The following is a 21,574-nucleotide window of genomic DNA, read 5'->3' as shown; positions in this document are numbered from 1 at the left end:
ACATATTTATACCATTATCTTGCTGTACAAGAAAAATCAGATCAAGAAGGAAGAAAAAAAATACTGAGAAAGAAAAGATAATGCAAGCAAATAACAACAGAAAGAGTGAGAATGCCATGTTGTGTTCCACATTCAATTTCCACAGTCCTTTCTCTGGGTGTAGATGTCTCTCTTCCCCACCGAATAAGTGGAACTGGTTTGAATCATCTCATGGTTGAAGAATGATCAGAATTGATCATTGTATACTCGTGTATAATGATCTCCTGGTTTTGCTCATTTCAATTGGCATCGATTCATGTAGGTCTCTCCAAGCCTCTCTGAAATCATCCTGCTGGTCATTTCTCACAGAACAATAGTATTCCGTAGCATATACCTTAATTTATTCATCCATTCTCCAATTGATGGGCATCTACTTAGTTTCCAGTTTCTTGCCACTACAAAGAGGGCTGCCACAAACATTTTTGCACATGTGGGACCCCAAATTCTTTGTTTAGAGAATGTTGTTACAGAATAATGGAAAGAATGTTACACTTATAAGAATACAGGTTGAAATCTAGATTCTGCCACTTGTTGACTATTATGTAGTTTGGGGCATTGTATTTAACCTTTTTCAGCCTCAGTTATTTCATAAATATAATGGGGTTAAGGATAGAACTGGACCTCTTGATTCATTAACATAGGGAATTTCCCAGATAAGGAAATTTTCCTCAGTAGGTACAGGCTTTTCAATATGAAAAATATAATGACACTTTTAACGGTTGTGCTTCACAAAATTGTCAGGACCTGATAAGATCTTTGTGAATGCTTATACTTTTTTTCCCCCCAATATATGCATACATATTTATACAATTATCTTGCTGTACAAGAAAAATCAAATCAAACCAGAAAAGAAAATGATAACAAAAATAAAATGCAAGCAAACAACAACAAAAAGAATGAGAATGCTATTTTGTGAACCGCACTCAGTTCCCATAGACCTCTCTCTAGATGTAGATGGTTCTTTTGATCACAAGACCATTGGAACTGGTCTGAATCATCTCATTGTTGAAGAGAATTGCTCATACTTTTAAAGTGCTAAGTAAATAGAAAATTTTATTATTGGGCAGAGGCAGCTTGCTGTATTGTTAAGAGCTAGACACAGGAGAATTGATTTAAGTTTTCCCTTTGCTCTGGGATTCTCCTGGTGACATTTAACAAGTTACATTCTGAAATCATTTCTTGAAATCTAAAATAAGGATGGTGATTATAGTTGCCTTTTTTAATTGAGCTGTTAGAAACAAATGAGTCTATAGTTCTCGCATCATAAACTTCTATTTTTTGTGTCATTATTTGTGGATTCCCTGAGAATTTGGTTAAGTGATCTTGCATTAAGGAGAGTTATTTTCACTGTTCTTTATAGCTCTGACAAGCTTAATTGTCTGTTTTATAAGAATATTAAATTAGAAGGGGAAAGGCCATATTGACCTTAAGGGAAAATAAGAAGTGATGGCATAGAAGACAGAAAACACAAAAGGTAAATACAAAGATATTTAAAAGCAAAGGATTCCAGGATTCTATTTTGTTGCCACAAACATTTCTATATATCTCAGTTGGACCTGAGGTGGTCTCCATCTTTTAGTACAATAATTACTGTTGATAATGAAGACCTTGAGTCTTCAATAAAATGATAAAGTGTATTTAGTATATTCAGTATAAAAGGGTCGTGCAAAGCACTATATATAAAGCTTACTCAGAATTTTGATGACCTGTATTTAAATTCTGCCTTTGAAACATACTATCTTTCTGTTCTAAGACAATTTACTTAGTCTCTAATGCACAGTACAACTCAGTTATAGAAAAGTTGCCTGTCTATACTGTTTACTTTTGGAAACTCCATGTTCCAACAAAATCACAGGCTTAAATCCTAAGTAAAATAAAAAAACAGGAATGTATGTGTGTATAATAATTTGAGATAATTAAGAATATTTGGATAATTAATGCTTGTAAGAGGGGTGAAAGTTGTATTCTTAGCCATTGAGAACAGTAAACCTATTGTCTCAGTATTCTGGCTATTCAGTTTTAGTATACTAAGTAAACAATGTGGGTGCAAGCTGTAAAGATAAAAGAAACGATATTTTAAAATTTTGGATGCCAGTTTTGTTGAGGCATTTAGTGTTCAATTTAATCTTTATTGTAACTATATCTCATTCAATGGCTAGCATCTGGTTGTATTGTTTAGTAGCTGTGTGACCCTGGGCAAGTCACTAAATCTTTTACAATCCTTGCAGTTAGTTATTAAATAAAATGCTTTGTAAACCAAAGCATCTAGATGTGACCTATTTTATAACAAAAGTGTTTGTATTACTGTGAAGTAATAGGTGTATTTTTCATAAACTAGATTTGTAAAACAAATGCTGAGTTTTTGTTTTGTTTTCTTTTTTAAAATTTTGGTAACTTTTTTCCCCCAAAATACACGCAAAGATAGTTTTCAACAATCATCCTTGCAGAACCTTGTGTTCCAAATTTTTTTCCTTTCTTTCCATTTTCCTCCCCTAGACAGCAAGCAATCCAGTATAGGTTAAATCTATGCAATTCTCCAAAACATATATTTCCACATTTATCATGCAAGCAGAAATAATGTTAAGGTGAATAGAATACTCTCAGAAACAATGAACTTTGATTTCTTTGCATTCTGCATCTAAGATAGATTGTTCTTATTCATTTATTAGCAGCATTTTAAACCTTTATCTCAACTGTATGTCATAGTAATACATTTTTAATGTTAGCCAGAACTCTGAGCATATAGGTAAATTTAGACCTACAATATCTGCTTTGCTGTATAAAATTATTCTTTGGTGTTCCAAATCATTATTGATCAGAGAAATTCAAATTGAGATTCTGAGATATCACTACACACCTCTCAGATTGGCTAAGATGACAGGAAAAGATAATGACAAATGTTGGAGGGAATGTGGGAAAACTGAGACACTGATGCATTGTTGGTGGAGTTGTAATGGATCTAAACATTTTGGAGAGCAATTTGGAACTATATTAAAAAGTTATCAAATTGTGCATACCCTTTGATCCAGCAGTGCTACTACTGGGCTTATATCCCAAAGAAAGGGAAAGGGACTCACATGTGCAAAAATGTTTGTGGCAGCCCTTTTTGTAGTGACTAGAAACTAGAAATTGAATGGATGCTGAATAAGTTATGATATGAGTGTTATGGAATATTATTGTTCTGTAAAAAATGACCAGCAGGATGAATATAGAGAAGTATGGAGAGAGCTACATGAACTGATGCTAAGTGTAATGAGTAGAACAGAGAGCAGTATACACTTAAACAACAATACTAAATGAGGATCAATTCTGATGGAAGTGTTGTCCTCAAAAATGAGAGGATCCAAATCACTTCCAATTGATCAATAATGAGCAGAACCAGTTACACTCAGTGAAAAAATACTAGGAAATGAGTGTGGACCACAACATAGCATTTCTACTCTTCCTTGTTATTTTTTGCTTGCATTTTTGTTTTTCCTCTCAAGTTACTTTTACCTTCTTTATAAATCCGATTTTTCTTATATTTCTATGTATACATATATTGTATTTAACATATACTTTAACATGTTTAACATTTATGGGACTACCTGCCATCTAAGGGAGGGGTGGAGAGAAGAAGGGGAAAAGTTGGAACAGAAGTTTTTGTAAAGTTCAGTGTTGAAAAATTACTCATGCATGCTATGTTTTGTCAATAAAAAACTATAATAAAATGAAAAAAAATTACTTCATAGATGCAAAAATAATAATAATAATAATTCTTTGAAGTTTGCAAACCAAAGAGAGAGAACACAAAATTTCTTCTGTGCACAAAGTTAAATTTTAAACTGCCTTTTTCAGTAATGAAATGAGTATAAAAGTAAAATATCAAGCTGTATCTTAATGAAATAGCTTAAACACAAAGACTATTAACAATTTACCATGTATAAAATTAATTCAACCATCTCTGAAGTACCTGCTGTGTGACTAAGATGGTCTCCCTTATTCATTGAATTTAGTATCTCTTTCTGTCCTATTCCCAAAAGATGTGTGTGTGTCCATACGTGTCCATGCTTTTAATCCTAAATTGTCTTAAAAACCTCTACCAGGTTTGTAACATATTTAAGGACTTTCTACATAGATTTCTGGGGGCCAAGAAACTTGTATAGGGGAAAAAATCTGCACCTTTTTTTTTTCCCTTCAATAAATATAACTTTTTATTGACAGAACCCATGCCTGGGTAATTTTTTACAACATTATCCTTTGCTCTCACTTCTGTTCCGACTTTTCCCCTCCCTCCCTCCATCCCCTCCCCCAGATGGCAAGCACTACTATACATGTTAAATATGTCACAGTATATCCTAGATATAATATATGTGTGCAGAACCGAACAGTTCTCTTGTTGCTCAGGGAGAATTGGATTCAGAAGGTAAAAATAACCCAGGAAGAAAAACAAAAAGGCAAACAGTTTACATTCATTTCCCAGTGTTCTTTCTTTGGGTGTAGCTGCTTCTGTCCATCATTGATCAATTAAAACTGAGTTAGATCTCCACTTCCATCAGAATACATCCTCATACAGTATCATTGTTGAGGTATATAATGATCTCCTGGTTCTGCTCATTTCACTCAGCCTCAGTTCATGTAAGTCTTTCCAGGCCTCTCTGTATTCATCCTGTTGGTCATTTCTTACAGAACAATAATATTCCATAACATTCATATACCACAATTTACCCAACCATTCTCCAATTGATGGGCATCCATTCATTTTCCAGTTTCTAGCCACTACAAGTAGGGCTGCCACAAACATTTTGGCACATACAGGTCCCTTTCCCTTCTTTAGTATCTCTTTGGGGTATAAGCCCAGTAGAAACACTGCTGGATCAAAGGGTATGCAAAGTTTGATAACTTTTGGGGCATAATTCGAGATTGATCTCCAGAATGGCTGGATGTATTCACAGTTCTACCAACAGTGTCTTAATGTCCCAGTTTTCTCACATCGCCTCGAACATTCATCATTATCTTTTCCTGTCATCCTAGCCAAGCTAAGAGGTGTGTAGTAGTATCTCAGAGTTGTCTTAATTTGCATTTCGTTGATTAATAATGACTTAGAGCATCTTTTCATATGGCTAGAAATAGTTTCAATTTCTTTGAGAACTGTCTGTTCATATCCTTTAACCATTTATCAATTGGACAATGGCTTGATTTCTTATAAATTAGAGTCAATTCTCTATATATTTTGGAAATGAGGCCTTTATCAGAACCTTTAACTATAAAAATGTTTTCCCAGTGTATTGCTTCCCTTCTAATCTTGTCTCCATTAGTTTTGTTTGTACAAAAACTTTTCAATTTGATATAATCAAAATTTTCTATTTTGTAGTCAATAAATTTTCTATTTTGTAGTCAATAATGATCTCTAGTTTTTCTTTGATTATAAATTCCTTACTCTTCCACAGGTCTGAGAGGTAAACTATCCTGTGCTCTTCCAATTTATTTATTATCTCATTCTTTATGCTTGGGTCATGAACCCATTTTGGTGTACGGTGTTAAGTGAGGGTCAATGCCTAGTTTCTGCCATACTAATTTCCAATTTTCCCAGCAATTTTTGTCAGTGAGTTCTTATCCCAAAAACTGGGGTCTTTGGGTTTGTCAAAACACAAGATTATTAAAGTTATTGGCTGTTTTGTCCTTTGAACCTAACCTATTCCATTGATCAACTAGTCTATTTCTTAGCCAATACCAAATGTACATCTTTATTTTTACTAACATTTAACTGAAATTTAATATGCTTTTTTAAGAATAAATACAGCAAACATTTTGAGAAGTCAGGTTGGTAAGCATTTGTTAAGTGCATATTATATGCCAACAGTGTTCTAAGTACTAAGGAGTCCATAGGCTTTACCCGATTGCCAAAAGAGTCCATGACACAACTCCTACTTTCTTTCCTTTTCTTTTTGAAGTTTTTTATTTTCAAAATATATGCATAGTTTCAACATTCACCCTTGCAAAACCTTGTGCTCCAAATTTTTTCTCCCTCAAATAGCAAGTAATCCATTATATATTAAACATGCAGTTCTTTTAGATCTAATTCCACAATTACCATGCTGCACAAGAAAAATAAAATTAAAAAGGGGAAAAAATGAGAAAGCAAACAAAAAACAACAAAAAAGGTGAAAATACTATGTTGTGATCTACCTTCAGACCCCACAATCCTCTCTCTGGGTACAGATGACTCTCCATCACAAGTCTGTTAGAATTGACCTGAATCACCTCATTGTTGAAAAGAGCCATGTCCATCAGAATTGATCATTGCATAATCTTAATTGTTGCCATGTACATTGTTGTCATGGTTCTACTCACTTCACTTAACATCAGTTCATGCGTGTCTTTCCAGGCTTTTCTGGAATTATCCTGCTGATCATTTCTATAGAACAATAATATTCCATACTATTCATATGCTATAATTTATTCAGCCATTCTCCAACTGATGGGCATCCATTCAGTTTCCATTTCCTGGCCACTGCAAAAAGGGCTACTAAAAATAATTTTGCACATGGATGTCCTTTTTCCTCCTTTAGGATTTCCTTAGGATACAGACCCAGTAATGGCACTGCTGGGTCACAAGATATGCTGCAAAATAACTGTGGATATGTATACATATATTGTATTTAACTTATACTTTAACATATTTATCATGTATTGGTTTACTTGCCATCTGGAGGAAGGGGTGGGGAGAAGGGGGAAAATTGGAACAAAAGATTTTGCAATTGTCAGTGTTGAAAAATTACCCATGCATATATCTTGTAAATAAAAAGCTATAATTAAAAAAAAAAGTATGCAGAATTTGATAATATTTTGGGCACAATTCAGAATGGTTTTATTGTTTCACAACTTCAACAACACTGTATATATCCCAGTTTTTCCACATCCCCTCCAACATTTATTATTCTTTTCCTGTTATTTTAGCTAATCCAAGAGATGTGAAATGGTACTTTAGAATTATCTTACTTTGCATTTCTCTGATCAATAGTGTTTTGGAGCATTTTTTCATATGACTAGAAATGGTTTTAATTTCTTCATCTGAAAATTGTTCGTATCCTTTGATCATTTATTAGTTGGAGAATGGCTTGTATTTTTTATCAGAATACAATTCTTTATCAGAAGAATCTGTTGCAAAACTCTTGGATGTAAAAGTTTTTTCCTAGTACATCTCCCACTTTCTATGATTTCACTTGATGAGTCCATTAATTGTGTTTACGCAGATAATTCTCAGATCTCTGCATCCGGATTTAATCTAAATTCCTATTCTACCCTATCAACTGTCTTTTGAACTTAGATTGAATGTCACTTAGCTGTTTCAAATTTAGCACATCCAAAATACAACTCACTATTTTTCCTTCTAAACCACTGTTTTTTGAAAACTACTCATTATTATCTATATCAATTGAAATATATCCCTGCTACTGCATATTGACTTTGAAAACCACAAAATAATAATGTTGTATTTTATTTTTTTCTATTTCGTTAAATGTCTCCCAGTTACATTTTAATCTGATTAAATAAGGGGTGAAATATGGATTTTGGGAGGCCAGGAGTTTGATACCAATGGTCTAGATAAATTTCTTCCCAGTTACTTTATGGATGTCATACTTAATTTCTCATATTTACTCCATATGTACAGTATGTTGCCAAATCTGATCATTTCTTCTGTCATAAAATCTTGATATAGTCCTCTTCCCTTCACATACACAGCTACTACCCTTGAATAGATCCTCATCACCTCTTGCTTGGACTATTCCAAGACACTTCTAATTGCTGTTTATGCTCTTCAAATCAATTCTTACTTCAATTCATCCTTCATTCAGCTGCTAAAGTGATTTTCCTAGAGCTTGTTAAATCTTGTTGCCCTCCTAAATTTGAATGGTTCCCTGTTAACTCCAAAAATAAATATAAATTCCTTTGTCTGGCATTTAAATTTCATAATTTTCCTCATTCTTAATTTTCAATACTTCTTACACTCTGCTGCCTTTCATACATTTTGATATTCAGCTATATTGGCCTGCTTGACTCTACTTTTTGTACTATACTCCCATCTCCTAGCTGCATGTTTTTACCCTAAATGCTTAGGGTAATGATAAAAATTATAGGTACTTGAAGTATTGGTATTTTTCTGATGGGTATTTGGAACTAGTTTTGAAGTAAATGATAAAGGTAATTAAAGAATGCTACTGGTGACAACAGGTAACAGAAAAATTATGGTATGCTCAACTTTTGCTCTTTTATTTTTATTGGAGTTGTACAGCCCTGTTTCTTGTCTGGAATTCAGTTTAACAACATAATAGTACTTTTACATGAACTTCCTACCTAAGCTGAATGAATACAGAACAATTAATTGTAATGTTATTAGAGTAGGATTTTAACAGATATTGGAGACTTCTTTGTATGATTACTTTCCAGATTATTTTTTGAGGTGATGTTACTTCACTAAAAGCCTGCTTTCTCTCAATGATTTGGAATTTTGCCTAGGTTCACTGGGTCTGCAAAATGTACTCAGACCTTGATAAGTATTATCGAGAAAGTCTTTAGTCTGATTTTCTTGTTATCAAATTACCAGGTTTAGACTTCCTCAAAGTAAAGTGAAGTTAGATGAAAATACCACTTTTACAGCCCTTTAGAAGAATTTAAAAGTTAAGAAATTTTAAATATTGACTTGTGTTGCCTTGCCTTAAATTTGAACCATACATATGTCTTCCTATGGAAATGGAATTAGTATATACTAATTCTTTCAAGAAATGTCATTGTGGTTTTATCCAGAAAAGGTGATTTCACTTTATAAGGAAAAGAAACTTGAGGCAACTTTTATTTTAATTCTTGCTTAGAATAGCTTCATTTTTAAAAAATACGAATGTTATAAAATAATTACATATAGCTGTGTGAGTTTTTAAAAATTTTATTATTTTTTTTTACAATTTTTATCAACATGAATTTTCTAATGAATGAATATTGTGCCATGCAGCTGCCATTGTGCCATTCTCAAAGGCTTTGTCAGTAGAACATATTAAGCTTTAACTATTTAAAATCAAAATCTTGATGTATTAATTTTGATATGTTCTTAAACACAATTGTTAGAATTTATTTCTCAAAATATTATTCTTGTATAGTAGGAAATAACCAGTTTTGTTTATTTTTATTGTTAGGTTCAAGGTAAAGATCCTTCAGTGGAAGTCACCCAAGACCTCATTGATGAGTCAGAAGAAGAACGATTTGAAGAAATGCCTGAAACCAGTCATTTAATTGACCTGCCTACATGTGAACTCAACAAACTTGAAGAGATTGCTGACTTAGTTACCTCAGTTCTCTCCTCACCTATCCGTAGAGAAAAGTTAGCACTAGCCTTGGAAAATGAAGGTTATATTAAAAAACTCCTGCAACTTTTCCAAGTTTGTGAGAACTTAGAGAACACTGAAGGCTTACACCATTTATATGAAATTATTAGAGGAATATTATTCCTAAATAAAGCAACTCTATTTGAGGTGATGTTTTCTGATGAGTGTATTATGGATGTCGTGGGATGCCTTGAATATGATCCTGCTTTGGCTCAGCCAAAAAGGCATAGGGAATTCTTGACCAAAACAGCAAAATTTAAAGAAGTTATACCAATAACAGACTCTGAACTTAGGCAAAAAATCCATCAGACTTACAGGGTACAATACATTCAGGACATCATTTTGCCAACGCCGTCTGTTTTTGAAGAGAATTTTCTTTCTACTCTTACTTCCTTTATTTTCTTCAACAAAGTTGAAATTGTCAGCATGTTGCAGGTAAGTAAACATTGAGAAGATTTGGAGACATATAGTGGTTATCAAGTTATATGTCTTCACAAGCTATGTTATAACTATGTAACTTTGTTACTTGTCATGTGCAGTATGATCCGTAATCAGCAGTTTTAGGTGCTGTTTTAAAATCATATCACCATTTGTATTTGTGTTGATTTAGCTTTTATTCTTAAAATATGGTGATGAAAAATAACCTATAAGTATCTAAATAACTAGTAATCTTCATAGATGTGATAATTGACAAATGGTAGGGACGAAATTTTACTTATTTTTAACTTTTTATTTTAAATCAGATTATATTACAGATGGCAAACAATTGATTTGATCTTTATATTTGGGGATTTTTAAAAATTCACGTAAAATTTGTTATTCACATATAATTTATCTTTGATTTCTTACCAGATATTATTTATTGCTTTATTTATTAAAAATATCTTTTATGTTATTAATTATGTGTCACTCTTTGTGACTCTGCCAACAATTATCCCTTATTGTAATCTAGGACTATAGTCAATGGTGTACTTAAGCCAGCTCATACTGGTTCATGATAGCTGATTGTTAAAATTTTCACTGTGAACATTTCCTCTTCAGAAATCAGCAAACACTACAAATTAGTGCTTGCTTTATTGTTTTTGTTTATTGTCTAACCTTAAGAAGGTGATGGAGAAAATGTTAATGATGCATATTGAACTTAAAAGGGTATTGTGCATAATTTTGAAATTTTTTTTTTGACAGCTAGTTCTTTTGAACCTTTATCAGCATACCAATGCCTATGTGGCCCATCTCTACCAGATTTTCTCTATCTACAAAATATTTTCTCATGATTCCAAAAGTTTTGATAACATAGTGAAGCAGAACAAACTCTGGTACAGCCTAAGAAAATAGAAAATCAGTTTTTTCCTTAGTAGTATTTTAGTTTTCCAAATACATGTAAAGATAGTTTTCAATAAACATTCATTTTTTATAAAGCTTTGTGTTCCAAATTCCCCTATTGACCCTGTCCCTGAGACAACAAACAACCTAGGTTAAATATGTTCAGTCCTTGAAAACATATTTCCATATTGTTGTCATGTTGTGCAAGAAAAATCATACAAAAAGGAAAAAACACGAGAAACAAAAATGTAAAAATACTGTGCTTTGATCCACATTCAGTTTGTTGGAATTGTCTTGAATCACGTCATTGCTGAGAAGAGCCAAGTCTATCACAGTTGATCATACCATAATCTTGTTTACTGTGTACTATGTTCTTTTCATTCTGCTCACTTAAGTCAATACCAGTTCATGTAAGTTTCAGGGCTTTTCTAAAATTGGCCTGCTCCTCATTTTTTATGGAACAATGATATCCCATTACATTCATAAACCATAAGTTATTCAGCCATTTCTCCAACTGTTGGACACCCACTCAATTTCTAGTTCCTTATCACTACAAAGAGAGATGCTAAAAATATTTTTCACATGTGGGTCTTTTCCCCCCCTTTATGATTTCTTTGGGATACAGACCCAGTAATGAGACTGTTGGATCAAACAGTGCATTAGGGTCTTAATTTTCCCACATCTTTTCCAGCATTTATCATTATCTTCTCCTGTCATTTTAGGCAACTTGAGAAGTATACTCAGAATTGCTTAATTTGCATTTCTTTAATCAATAATGATTTGGAGTATTTTTTCTTTTTTTTCTTTTTAGTTTTAAATTTTATTTTATTTTTATTTATTTATTTTTAATAGCCTTTTATTTACAGGTTATATGTATGGGTAACTTTACAGCATTGACAATTGCCAAACCTCTTGTTCCAATTTTTCCCCTCCTTCCCCCCATCCCCTCCCCCAGATGGCAGGATGACCAGTAGATGTTAAATATATTGAAGTATAAATTAGATACACAATAAGTATATATGACTAAACCATTATTTTGCTGTACAAAAGGAATCAGACTCTGAAATATTGTACAATTAGCCTGTGAAGGAAATCTAAAATGCGGGCAGACAAAAATATAGCGATTGGGAATTCAATGTAATGGTTCTTGGTCACCTCCCAGAGTTCTTTCACTGGGCGTAGCTGGTTCAGTTCATTACTGCTCCATTGGAACTGATTTGGTTCATCTCATTGCTGAGGATGGTCAGGTCCATCAGAATTGGTCATTATTGTTGAAGTATATAATGATTTCTTGGCTCTGTAGAGCATTTTTTCATATGACAAGAGAAATGGCTTTAATTTTTTCATCTGAAAATTGTCTGTTCATATGCTTGGTCTATCAATTGGGGGGTGACTTGTATTTATTTTTTTTGCTGAAGCAATTGTGGGGTTAAGTGACTTGCCCAGGGTCACAGCTAGGAAATGTTAAGTGTCTGATACCAGATTAGAACTCAGGTCCTCCGGAGTTCAGGGCTGGTGCTCTATCTACTGCACCACCAAGCTGCCCCGGACTTGTATTCTTGACTCAGTTCTCTGTATATTTTAGAAATAAGGCCTTTTATTAGAAACACTGGCCATAAAAATTGGCCTTCTCCACAAATTTGCCAGGTAAACTATTCTTTGCGCTTCTAATTTGCTTATACCTTTTATATCTAGATTGTGAATCCATTTTAACCTTATAGGCCATGAGATGTTGGTCAAAGCCTAGTTTCTGCCATATTATTTTCCAATTTTCCCAACACTTTTTGTTAAATAGTGAGTTCTTATCCCAGAAGCTGGATTCTTTGGGTTTATCAAACACTGGATTACAGAGTAGAAAGTCTTTAAATAAAGCCCAGTAATTTAAGTGTAATAATTGTACTAAGTTCTCATTTGTCTGAACTGGTTAATTCTAAGCATAGTGCTTATGATACTAAAGCGCAACACATTATAGAATAGTCAGTTCAACTTCCTTAATTCTACTCTATTCTATTCACAAGATAGAGATAACTCAACACAAAAATTAAAAAGATGATCCTTTCCTTTGGAGAGCAGGAAATTAACAATCACTTAATTTCAAGACAGGTTTCTCTATAAGTGCCATAGATACAAAGATAAAATGAAACTGTCTCTGTCCTCAATAAGATTACATTATCTTGGATGCTATGATTATACTTCCTTAGAGAGGGACTAAATAGAAAGAGTGGAGGTTTTTAACACAATTTTTATTATTATTTTTTATTACATTTTTTTAGCTTTTTATTTTTTCAAATACATGCAAAGAGTTTTCAACATTCATCTTTGCAAAACCTTGTGTTCTCATATGGAGCTTCCCATATGGAGCAAGCAATCTAATATAGGTTAAACATGTACAGTTCTTTTAAACATATTTCCATTTTTGTCATGCTGCACAAGAAAAAATAGATCATAAAGTGAAAGAAAATAAACATGAGGAAAAAAACAAGCAACAACAAAAAAGTGAAAGTACTACGCTTTGATGCAGGTTCCATATTTCTCTAGATGCAGATGACTCTTTCCATATAAGTTTATTGGAATTGTAAGGCAAATCTTTCAGTATCTATTAGGGGAAAAAAAAACCAAAAACTTTTTTTTTCCTGAAGAATTATTTTGCTAAATGGATACACAACACATATGTATTTCTAATGTAGGGCACATACAAAGTGCTTAACAAATGTTTGATTTCTTTTAAATGACTGTTATAATGCTCTTGATTAATACTGATTCTTTTCAAACAGGTTTTCCTTTTGTCTTTTCTAGCATTCTAGAGAAGCTTGTGTTGCCAGTCTGAAAAAGATGTGGATTTCAGTGTTTTTATTTATACTGGGTATCTCAAAGTCTTAGTGTAGAAAATTTGTAAAAGTTCATAAGATGGAAATATATTTCCCATAGAAATTACCAAGTTAATTAAGATTCTCTTCTTTCTGGAGTAGGAAATCAGTCTCTATTTTCTCATTTTTATTTGAGAAAGCTTATTCCCAAAAATGTTGAATCATTTTAGTCATGTTCAACTCTTCATGACCCCACATAGATTTCTTGGCAAAGATGCTGGAATGGTTTGCCATTTCTTTCTTCAGTTTATTTTATAGATGACGAAACTGAAGCAAGCAGAGTTGTGACTTTTCTAGGATCACACAGCTAAGAATCGTGGACCAAATTTGAACTCAGTAAGATGAGTTTTCCTGGCTTCAGACCTGGTACTTTACTCTACCACCTAATTGTCCATCTATTTCCTAAAATTAGAAATCTCATGCCCCCTTTTTTCCTCCCTTTCCTCCTTCTCTCCTCCTCCCCCCCCCCAAAAAAAAAATAGGATTAGTATTTGTTGGGTCTATCTTTTCCATACAAGTTACGGTCTGTAAGGTTGTCTAGGTCTGTGAGGTTGAGTAATTTTTATCGATCTTTTGATTTTTCAAAGTGTTTTTTATTTGTGTAAAAGGTTGCTGTTGAGGTTATAATTAGAATAATACTAAATATTTGAGGGGGGATGTTATTACTTGTATATTAACTGATGTTTTGCTTTACTTAAATTTTAAAATATTTGGGGGTTGAATAGTTTCTAAGATTTTTTTTTAGCTTTTGTTTTGTCTTGGATAACTGCTCCCCATTACAGCCTAATTCTTTGAAAAAGCTGTTTGGTGGTTTGTTTGTTTTATGTCTCTTTCTGCTTTTATGGATATTCATCCTTGATCTGATCTCCAAATTCATCATTCAATTGCAATTACTCTCTCTTTAATTATCAGTGTTGATGAACTTTTCTACATCCTTAGCCTCCTTGACTTTTCTGTGTAGTATAAACTGAACTTTTTGTTTGGGTCCCTGTTCCCTTTTCCCCTAACATTGTTCTCCTTCTCTTCTCTAAAATATTCTCCTACCATCACTCACAGGACATCTTTACCTGTGAGTATACCTTATAGTTCTACTTTGAGTCCTTTCTTGGCAGTCTCATCAGTTCATTTATTATCTTTATGCAGAAGACTTCTGGGTACAACCCTACTCTTTTCTGAATTTGTTAACTAACTTCAATCTGGGCTAGGATTTTTTGGTCTAAAAAAGCAAAGATTCATTACAATTCTCTAAAGGAAAATGCCTTCCTACCCACCAGTACCACTGCCCCCACCCCACTCTCTTTTCTAGAAATTAGAATATACTGACCTTCTCTGAAGTAGTTTTGATGTTTGATTCATACTCTGTCCAGGGTATCAAAAAGTGGATCAAGTTTTCTTGATGGATGGTTTTCCTACTTTCTTGCATATAATAACTTTTAGTCTCCATCGCTCAGTCATCCCTTTTTAATGTTGAAGCTTTTTCCGTTTGGGTGGGGGAGGGAACAGTACACAAGGATTATATTGAGACTCAAGAAATTTTACAAATTGAAAAGATGATACCAAGAAATGCAGTTAGAACCAGAGAGTTTATTAGGAGTATCTTTTAATGATTTTTAGTAGTAAGATTTAGACTCTGAGAGTAACTTTTTGAACTTTTAATGTAGTATATAGCTAGGTGCCCCTGTGTGAATTGTAGAATATTACTTGGAAATAATTAACTTTCATCTGTCTTTAATTGATAAAACTACAATTAAATGACACGAAGATCACAGATTTGAACCCTATAAGAACTTGGAATTTTTCAGCAGAAAATCTGTTTTCCATTACAAATTATATTCTTAACAAATTGGTCAGTATAAAAGGGTACAGTGTCATAACTTCCTCAACACAGATTTTTAACAATTAAATTTTATCTTTATAAAGATCTGCCTTTCTCTTCAATCTATATTTCACCATAGCCCATTCCCCTTCTGAGAAAGCAAGAAAAACAAAACTCTTGTTACTAAAATGTTTAATCAAGTGAAATAAAATTCCTCCATTCCTCCATGTCCCACCAAAAAAAGTCTTAATCTATATTTTTAGTCCATCATCTTTCTTTTGAGAAGGTGGGTAGCATGTTTTTCATGATTAGGTGTGGATATTCATTATGCTTATCAGAGTATTTTAAATTTGTTTATCATTGCTGTGCTATTAATGTTGTATAAACTATCCTTCTGGTTCTGTTCCCTTCATTCTCCAATTCATATAAGTCTTCCCAGATTTCTCTGATACCATCCCATGTTACAGTGCAATAGTATTCTATCATATTCATTTGCCACAATTTATTCAACCATTCCCCAATTGATGAGCACCCTATCATTTCCCCAGTCTTTGCCATTTGAAAAAGAGTAGCTATAATTATTTTTGCATATATGGGCACTTTTCTTCTTTCTTTGATCTCTTTGGATATAGACCTAGTTAGTAATTAACTCTTTGTTGGTGTTGGGAGGGAGGGGAACTCCAGTCACACCTAGGATGGAAAATGCCATTCCCATCTAGAGAGAGAACTGTGTAGACTGAATGTGGATCAAAGCACGTTGTTTTCATCTTTTTGTTGTTGTTTGCTTGCTTTTTTTTTTCTTGTGCTTTTTTCTCTTTTGATTTGACTTTTTTCTTGTATAACATGAGATGTTAAATATTTTTTTTTAATAGCTTTTTATTTACAAGATAATATGCATGGGTAATTTTTCAGCATTGACAATTGCAAGACCTTTTGTTCCAACTTTTCCCTTCCTTTCCCCCATCCCTTCCCCCAGATGGGGGGTTGACTAATACATGTTAAATATGTTGAAGTATAAGTTAAATACAATATATGTATACATGTCCAAACAGTTATTTTGCTGTATAGAAAGAATCAGACTTTGAAATAGTGTACAATTAGCCAGTGAAGGAAATCAGAAGTTCAAGCAGACAAAAATAGAGGGATTGGGAATTCTATGTAGTGGTTCATAGTCATCTCCCAGAGTTCTTTCGCTGGGTGTAGCTGGTTCAGTTCGTTATTGCTCTATTGAAACTGATTTGGTTCATCTCATTATTGAAGATGGCCATGTCCATCAGAATTGATCATCATATAGTATTGTTGTTGAAGTGTCTCCTAGTCCTGCTCATTTCACTCAGCATCAGTTCATGTCAGTTTCTCCAGGCCTTTCTGAAATCATCCTGCTGGTCATTTCTTACAGAACAATAATATTCATATACCACAATTTATTCAGCCATTCTCCAATTGATGGGCATCCACTCAGTTTCCAGTTTCTGGCCACTACAAAGAGGGCTCCCACAAACATTCGTGCACATACAGTCCCTTTCCTTCCTTTAAGATCTCTTTGGGATATAAGCCCAGTAGAAACACTGCTGGATCAAAGGGTATGCACAGTTTGATAACTTTTTGAGCATAGTTCCAAATTGCTTTCCAGAATGGCTGGATGTATTCACAATTCTACCAACAATGTATCAGTGTCCCAATTTTCCCACATCCCCTCCAACACTCTGCATTATCTTTCTCTGTCATTCTAGCCAATCTGACAGGTGTGTAGTGGTATCTCAGAGTTGCCTTAATTTGCATTTCTCTGATTAATAATGACTTGGAGCATCTTTTCATATGGCTAGAAATAGTTTCAATTTCTTCATCTGAGAATAATTGTGTGTTCATATCCTTTGACCATTTATCAATTGGAGAATAGCTTGATTTCTTATAAATTAGAGTCAATTCTCTATATAATTTGGAAATGAGCCCTTTATCAGAACTTTTGACTGTAAAAATGTTTTCCCAGGTTAAATATGTTTTTTAAAGGATTGCATATATTTAACCTATATCAGATTGTTTGCTATCTTGGAAAGAAAAGGAGGTAAATTTGGAATCCAAATTTTTATAAAAATGAATGTTGAAATCTATCTTTACATGTATTTGGAGAAGTAAAATACTATTTAAAAAAAAAAAAAAGATTTTCCATACCTTAAAAAAATTCAATCATAGTGCTTTCTTTCACTTGAGCCATAAAAGGCAAAATATAAAGTCCCTATCTCAAAAAAAAGTAAGATTCAATTTTAAGGTTCTTAAATGGAAAGAAATTCATAAACACCTAAAAGATTAAAAAAAAATTTACAAGGCCTACAGAGGAAAATTTGGCACATTTTAAGGGTTAAGAGAAAAACAAACCAAACTCTACTTATATAAGTATACTACTTTGAGGTAGTTGTCAGTCATGGTAGACTGTTGGATCCATAACTAGGTCAGCCCAATTTACTGTTATTTTTTTTTTTTCAATTACAAATTAAGATCGTTTTCAATGTTCTTTTTTTTTTTTCAATTTTCAATATTTTATATTTCCAAATACATGTAAAAGTAGTTTTCCACATTCACTTTTGTAAACCTTTTGTTCTAAATTTTTCTTGCTCCTCTCTTACCACCCTTACCTGAGACATCAAGTAATCTGATAGAGGTTAAATATATGCAGTCCTTTAAAAAAGTGTGTGTGTGTGTGTGTGTGTGTGTGTGTGTGAGATCTGATAATTTTATAAGATTTTTAATTTCAATTTTTTTTTCTCTTTCCTTTTAACTCCACCATCTCCAAGACAGCTAGCAATCTGATATAGGTTATATATATATATATATATATATATATATATATATATATAATCATTTTGAATTAGTCATGTTGAGAAGAAAAATCGGAATAAAAGAGAAAAACCATGAGAAAGGGGAAAAAAAAAAAAACAAGTGCAAATAGTGTGCTTCGTTCTGCATTTAGTCTCCATTCGTTTCTTTCTCTGGATGTGGATGATATTTTCCATCCCAAGTCTATCCAGTATATTGTTTTGTTTTTAAAAAAAGAAAAACAAAACGCCAAAAACATTGCCACAAAGTAATTTTGTAAACAGTTTTTTTTCTTTTTTAAAATTTTGATTGATTTACAATTTTTTTTGTGGTTTCAATTGGTGCAATTTAAGAATGATATGATGGATTTGGGGAAGGTAAAGCAAAGGCAACTCAAATGATAGAGGAAATAGTGCATTTTCTATGTGAAAATCTTAGCAAAATAAAAGGGTAGGACTTTTTCAACCTGGTAAAAAGTGAGGTCAAGGTCAGGGTGAAAGGGATTGATGAAAAAAATCAGAATATGATGAAACTTTTTATTACCATGAAATGTTCTGGATAGGGTAAATATGGACTTGATTCCCATCCTGTTGTGAAACTAAGGAATAAATAATAAATTTAAAGCTGAGAAGACATATTTGGAGGTATTCATCTAACACTTTAATTTTTACAAATGAGCCAACTGACATGGAGAGGTTGTATAACTTGGACAGACTTTGAAGTTTGAAAGAATTACTTTGTAGGTAAATAAAAGCTACCTCAATAAAACTCTTTATTTTAGATGATTAAAATAAGGCCCAAGATGAGATAACAAATTAGTGTAACATGTCATATTGGGTCATATTAATGATTTGTTTTCCCAGTGGTTTTGTTTTTCAACAATTACTCCCTTCAACAATTACTTTGTGTCTGTGTTTGTGTGCATGCACTCACACGCATGAGTATGTTTAACATTTGTGAACTTATTTCCCAATTTAGTGAGGACTGGTAGGAGTGTTTGAGGTACATCCCTGAATATTTTGAATCATATTATAATTTGATTTTGCTAAATAAAGCTATAAGTAACCCTGTAACTGTATTGCAATCTTTATAAAGTTATACAATACCTAGATGAGTCAAGTATATCAGGTGGTCATCTATGAGTATTCCAAAAAAAAAAAAAAAGTAATTTTTGATGGAAATTTGTAAATTAATTGTATATATGTATATATTTATAAATTCTTAATAACTTAATGTTATATTATGTGTTTTATGTATATATTATAAAATATATATTAATAGTTTTTATATACTATGTTGCTCCAAGAGGTGTTATTTGCTGTTACGCTAAATGGCTCCAGAGTGATATATTTGTTAGTTCTTGTGTCTGTTTTTGATAATTTTTCTGTCTTTCCTCAAGGTCAGGCTTCTTCTTTTTTTTTTTTTTTTTTTTTTAAGCTGAGGCATTTGGGATTGAGCACAGGGTCACATCGCTAGGAAGTGTTGAGTGTCTGAGACCAGGTCCTCCTGACTTCAGGACTGGTGCTCTATCCACTGTGACACCTAGCTGCCCCACATTTATTCTTGCTGTTATCATGCCTCCCTCCAAGAAGCACTTCTCCATACCATACCTACTTTCTAATCTGCTGTGGCCTGAGAAACAATTGTATAACCTATTGTTAAACTTGTGTTCAGAATACGAGTTCAGGATATCTCAAGAAGGATTTTCAAAGGATTGCCAAATGAAGTGTGCATGGACTTTTTGTCCTTGTCTGGGCCATTCAGAAACTTTTTTACTTTGTGATTACAGAATTACAGAGTTTGAGATTAAAGAGACATCGATGGCCATCTAATCAAGTTAGTGTAATTGTTATAGTCCTAATAGTTTAGGATGTTAACTAAGTATGGTACTGTTAAACAGAGAACTTAAATTTTGGTGATTTTGCAGCTAATAAATTTAGAGAGCTTGGTGTTTGGTAATATCCTAGAATTTTAGATCCAGTTTGAAATATTCTATATGGTTTAATGAAAGTGCTGTTACTTTAAAAAGTCCTGTTATATTTTCTAAATCATGTTTTATTAATATTTTATAGTAATTGTTATTTATTATGCAGGAAGATGAGAAATTTTTGTCTGAAGTTTTTGCACAATTAACAGATGAAGCTACAGATGATGATAAACGACGTGAATTGGTAAGTCATTATTGATTCTTGAATGTCAAATATCAGGAATCGAGAGCCGTTATGTTTTCAGTATCAATCTTTTTTAAACCAAGGACTGTTATAACAAATAATTTTCCAAGAGAACAATATATTATGTCATATTGTTAGAAAGAGATTGAAGAGTTTTAATCAAGGTATATAAAGACAATTTTTCTCATAATTTGATTAGTTTTTACAATTTTATGTTTGAACATAAACATTTGGGTTTATTTTTTATAAGCTATGTTAGGAAAAAGAGGAAATTTGCAGAAAGGAAATTACCATGACTTGGTTTGATTTGGACAACGATATTTCAAAATCGAAGACAGAACAACTTGTTTTATTTTAGATCTATTTTCTTTGCTAAGCAAAATAATCTTTGGCATGGAAAAGAAAGAACAAAAATGGTTAAAAGAAAATTGAAACTCAAGATAAATAAGGGGATAGTAAGAGAGCAGTTAGTTGCACTTTAAAGGAGAGATGTGAACAAAGTAAGATTAGGTGGTTTTGGAAATAATCAAATGACCAGACCCAAAAAATAATTATTAATTGTTCCAGGTCAACTTGATAGGTCTCTTGTGGAATAGCCCAAGAATCTATGTCTGGCCTTATCAACAGTTTGAATAAAGGCTGAGATGACATATCTGCAAATGGCATAAATTTGGAATATATATATATATATATATATAGTTGATGACAAAAATCAAGATTCAAGAAAACATTAAGAAGTTGAAGAGTCCAAAGAGACATTGAACATCTAGTAACATGTATTTTAATAAAGATAAATGTAAAGCCTTATTTGTTTTCTAGAATTCAACTTCTCAATTCTGAGATGAATAATGAATTGCTTTACAATACAATCTGAAAAATCTTTTTTTAGTGAACTGCAAATTCAATATGAATTGATGGTGATTCTAAGGCTGCATTAAGAGAGGTGTAGTGTATAGAATTAGGTAAGTGATATGCTCTGCCCTGGTCAAAATATATCTAGAGTTTTAAATTTAGTTCTGAGCAATATATTTTTAGAAGGGTATTGGAGAATAGAGAATGTCTATTATCCTTGGGATCATGCTATTTTGGGATTGATTAAGGAAGCTAGGAAATTTTAACCTGAAATAGAATAGTTCTAGTTGTACATGACAAGTCTCTTCAAAATTTGAGGATAACTATCTTCAA

At 32.6% G+C, this 21,574-nt stretch overlaps 1 protein-coding gene across 2 annotated transcripts in view; it reads left to right on the top strand.

Moving 5' to 3' along the window:
• PPP4R3B (protein phosphatase 4 regulatory subunit 3B) overlaps positions 1–21,574 on the top strand; it is an 85,782-nt gene that overhangs the window by 30,710 nt on the left and 33,498 nt on the right. For both annotated transcript variants that reach the window (XM_031950504.1, XM_031950503.1), the window contains exons 4-5: positions 9,210–9,833; positions 20,312–20,389. In XM_031950504.1, coding sequence (XP_031806364.1) covers positions 9,210–9,833; positions 20,312–20,389 — 702 coding nt within the window. The remainder of the gene's footprint in view (positions 1–9,209; positions 9,834–20,311; positions 20,390–21,574) is intronic.

This window comes from Sarcophilus harrisii, chromosome 2, assembly GCF_902635505.1.
Source record: "Sarcophilus harrisii chromosome 2, mSarHar1.11, whole genome shotgun sequence".
NCBI lineage: Eukaryota > Metazoa > Chordata > Mammalia > Dasyuromorphia > Dasyuridae > Sarcophilus > Sarcophilus harrisii.
The sequence above is the reverse complement of the archived record's forward strand: the minus strand, read 5'-3'. Positions and strand labels throughout refer to the sequence as shown.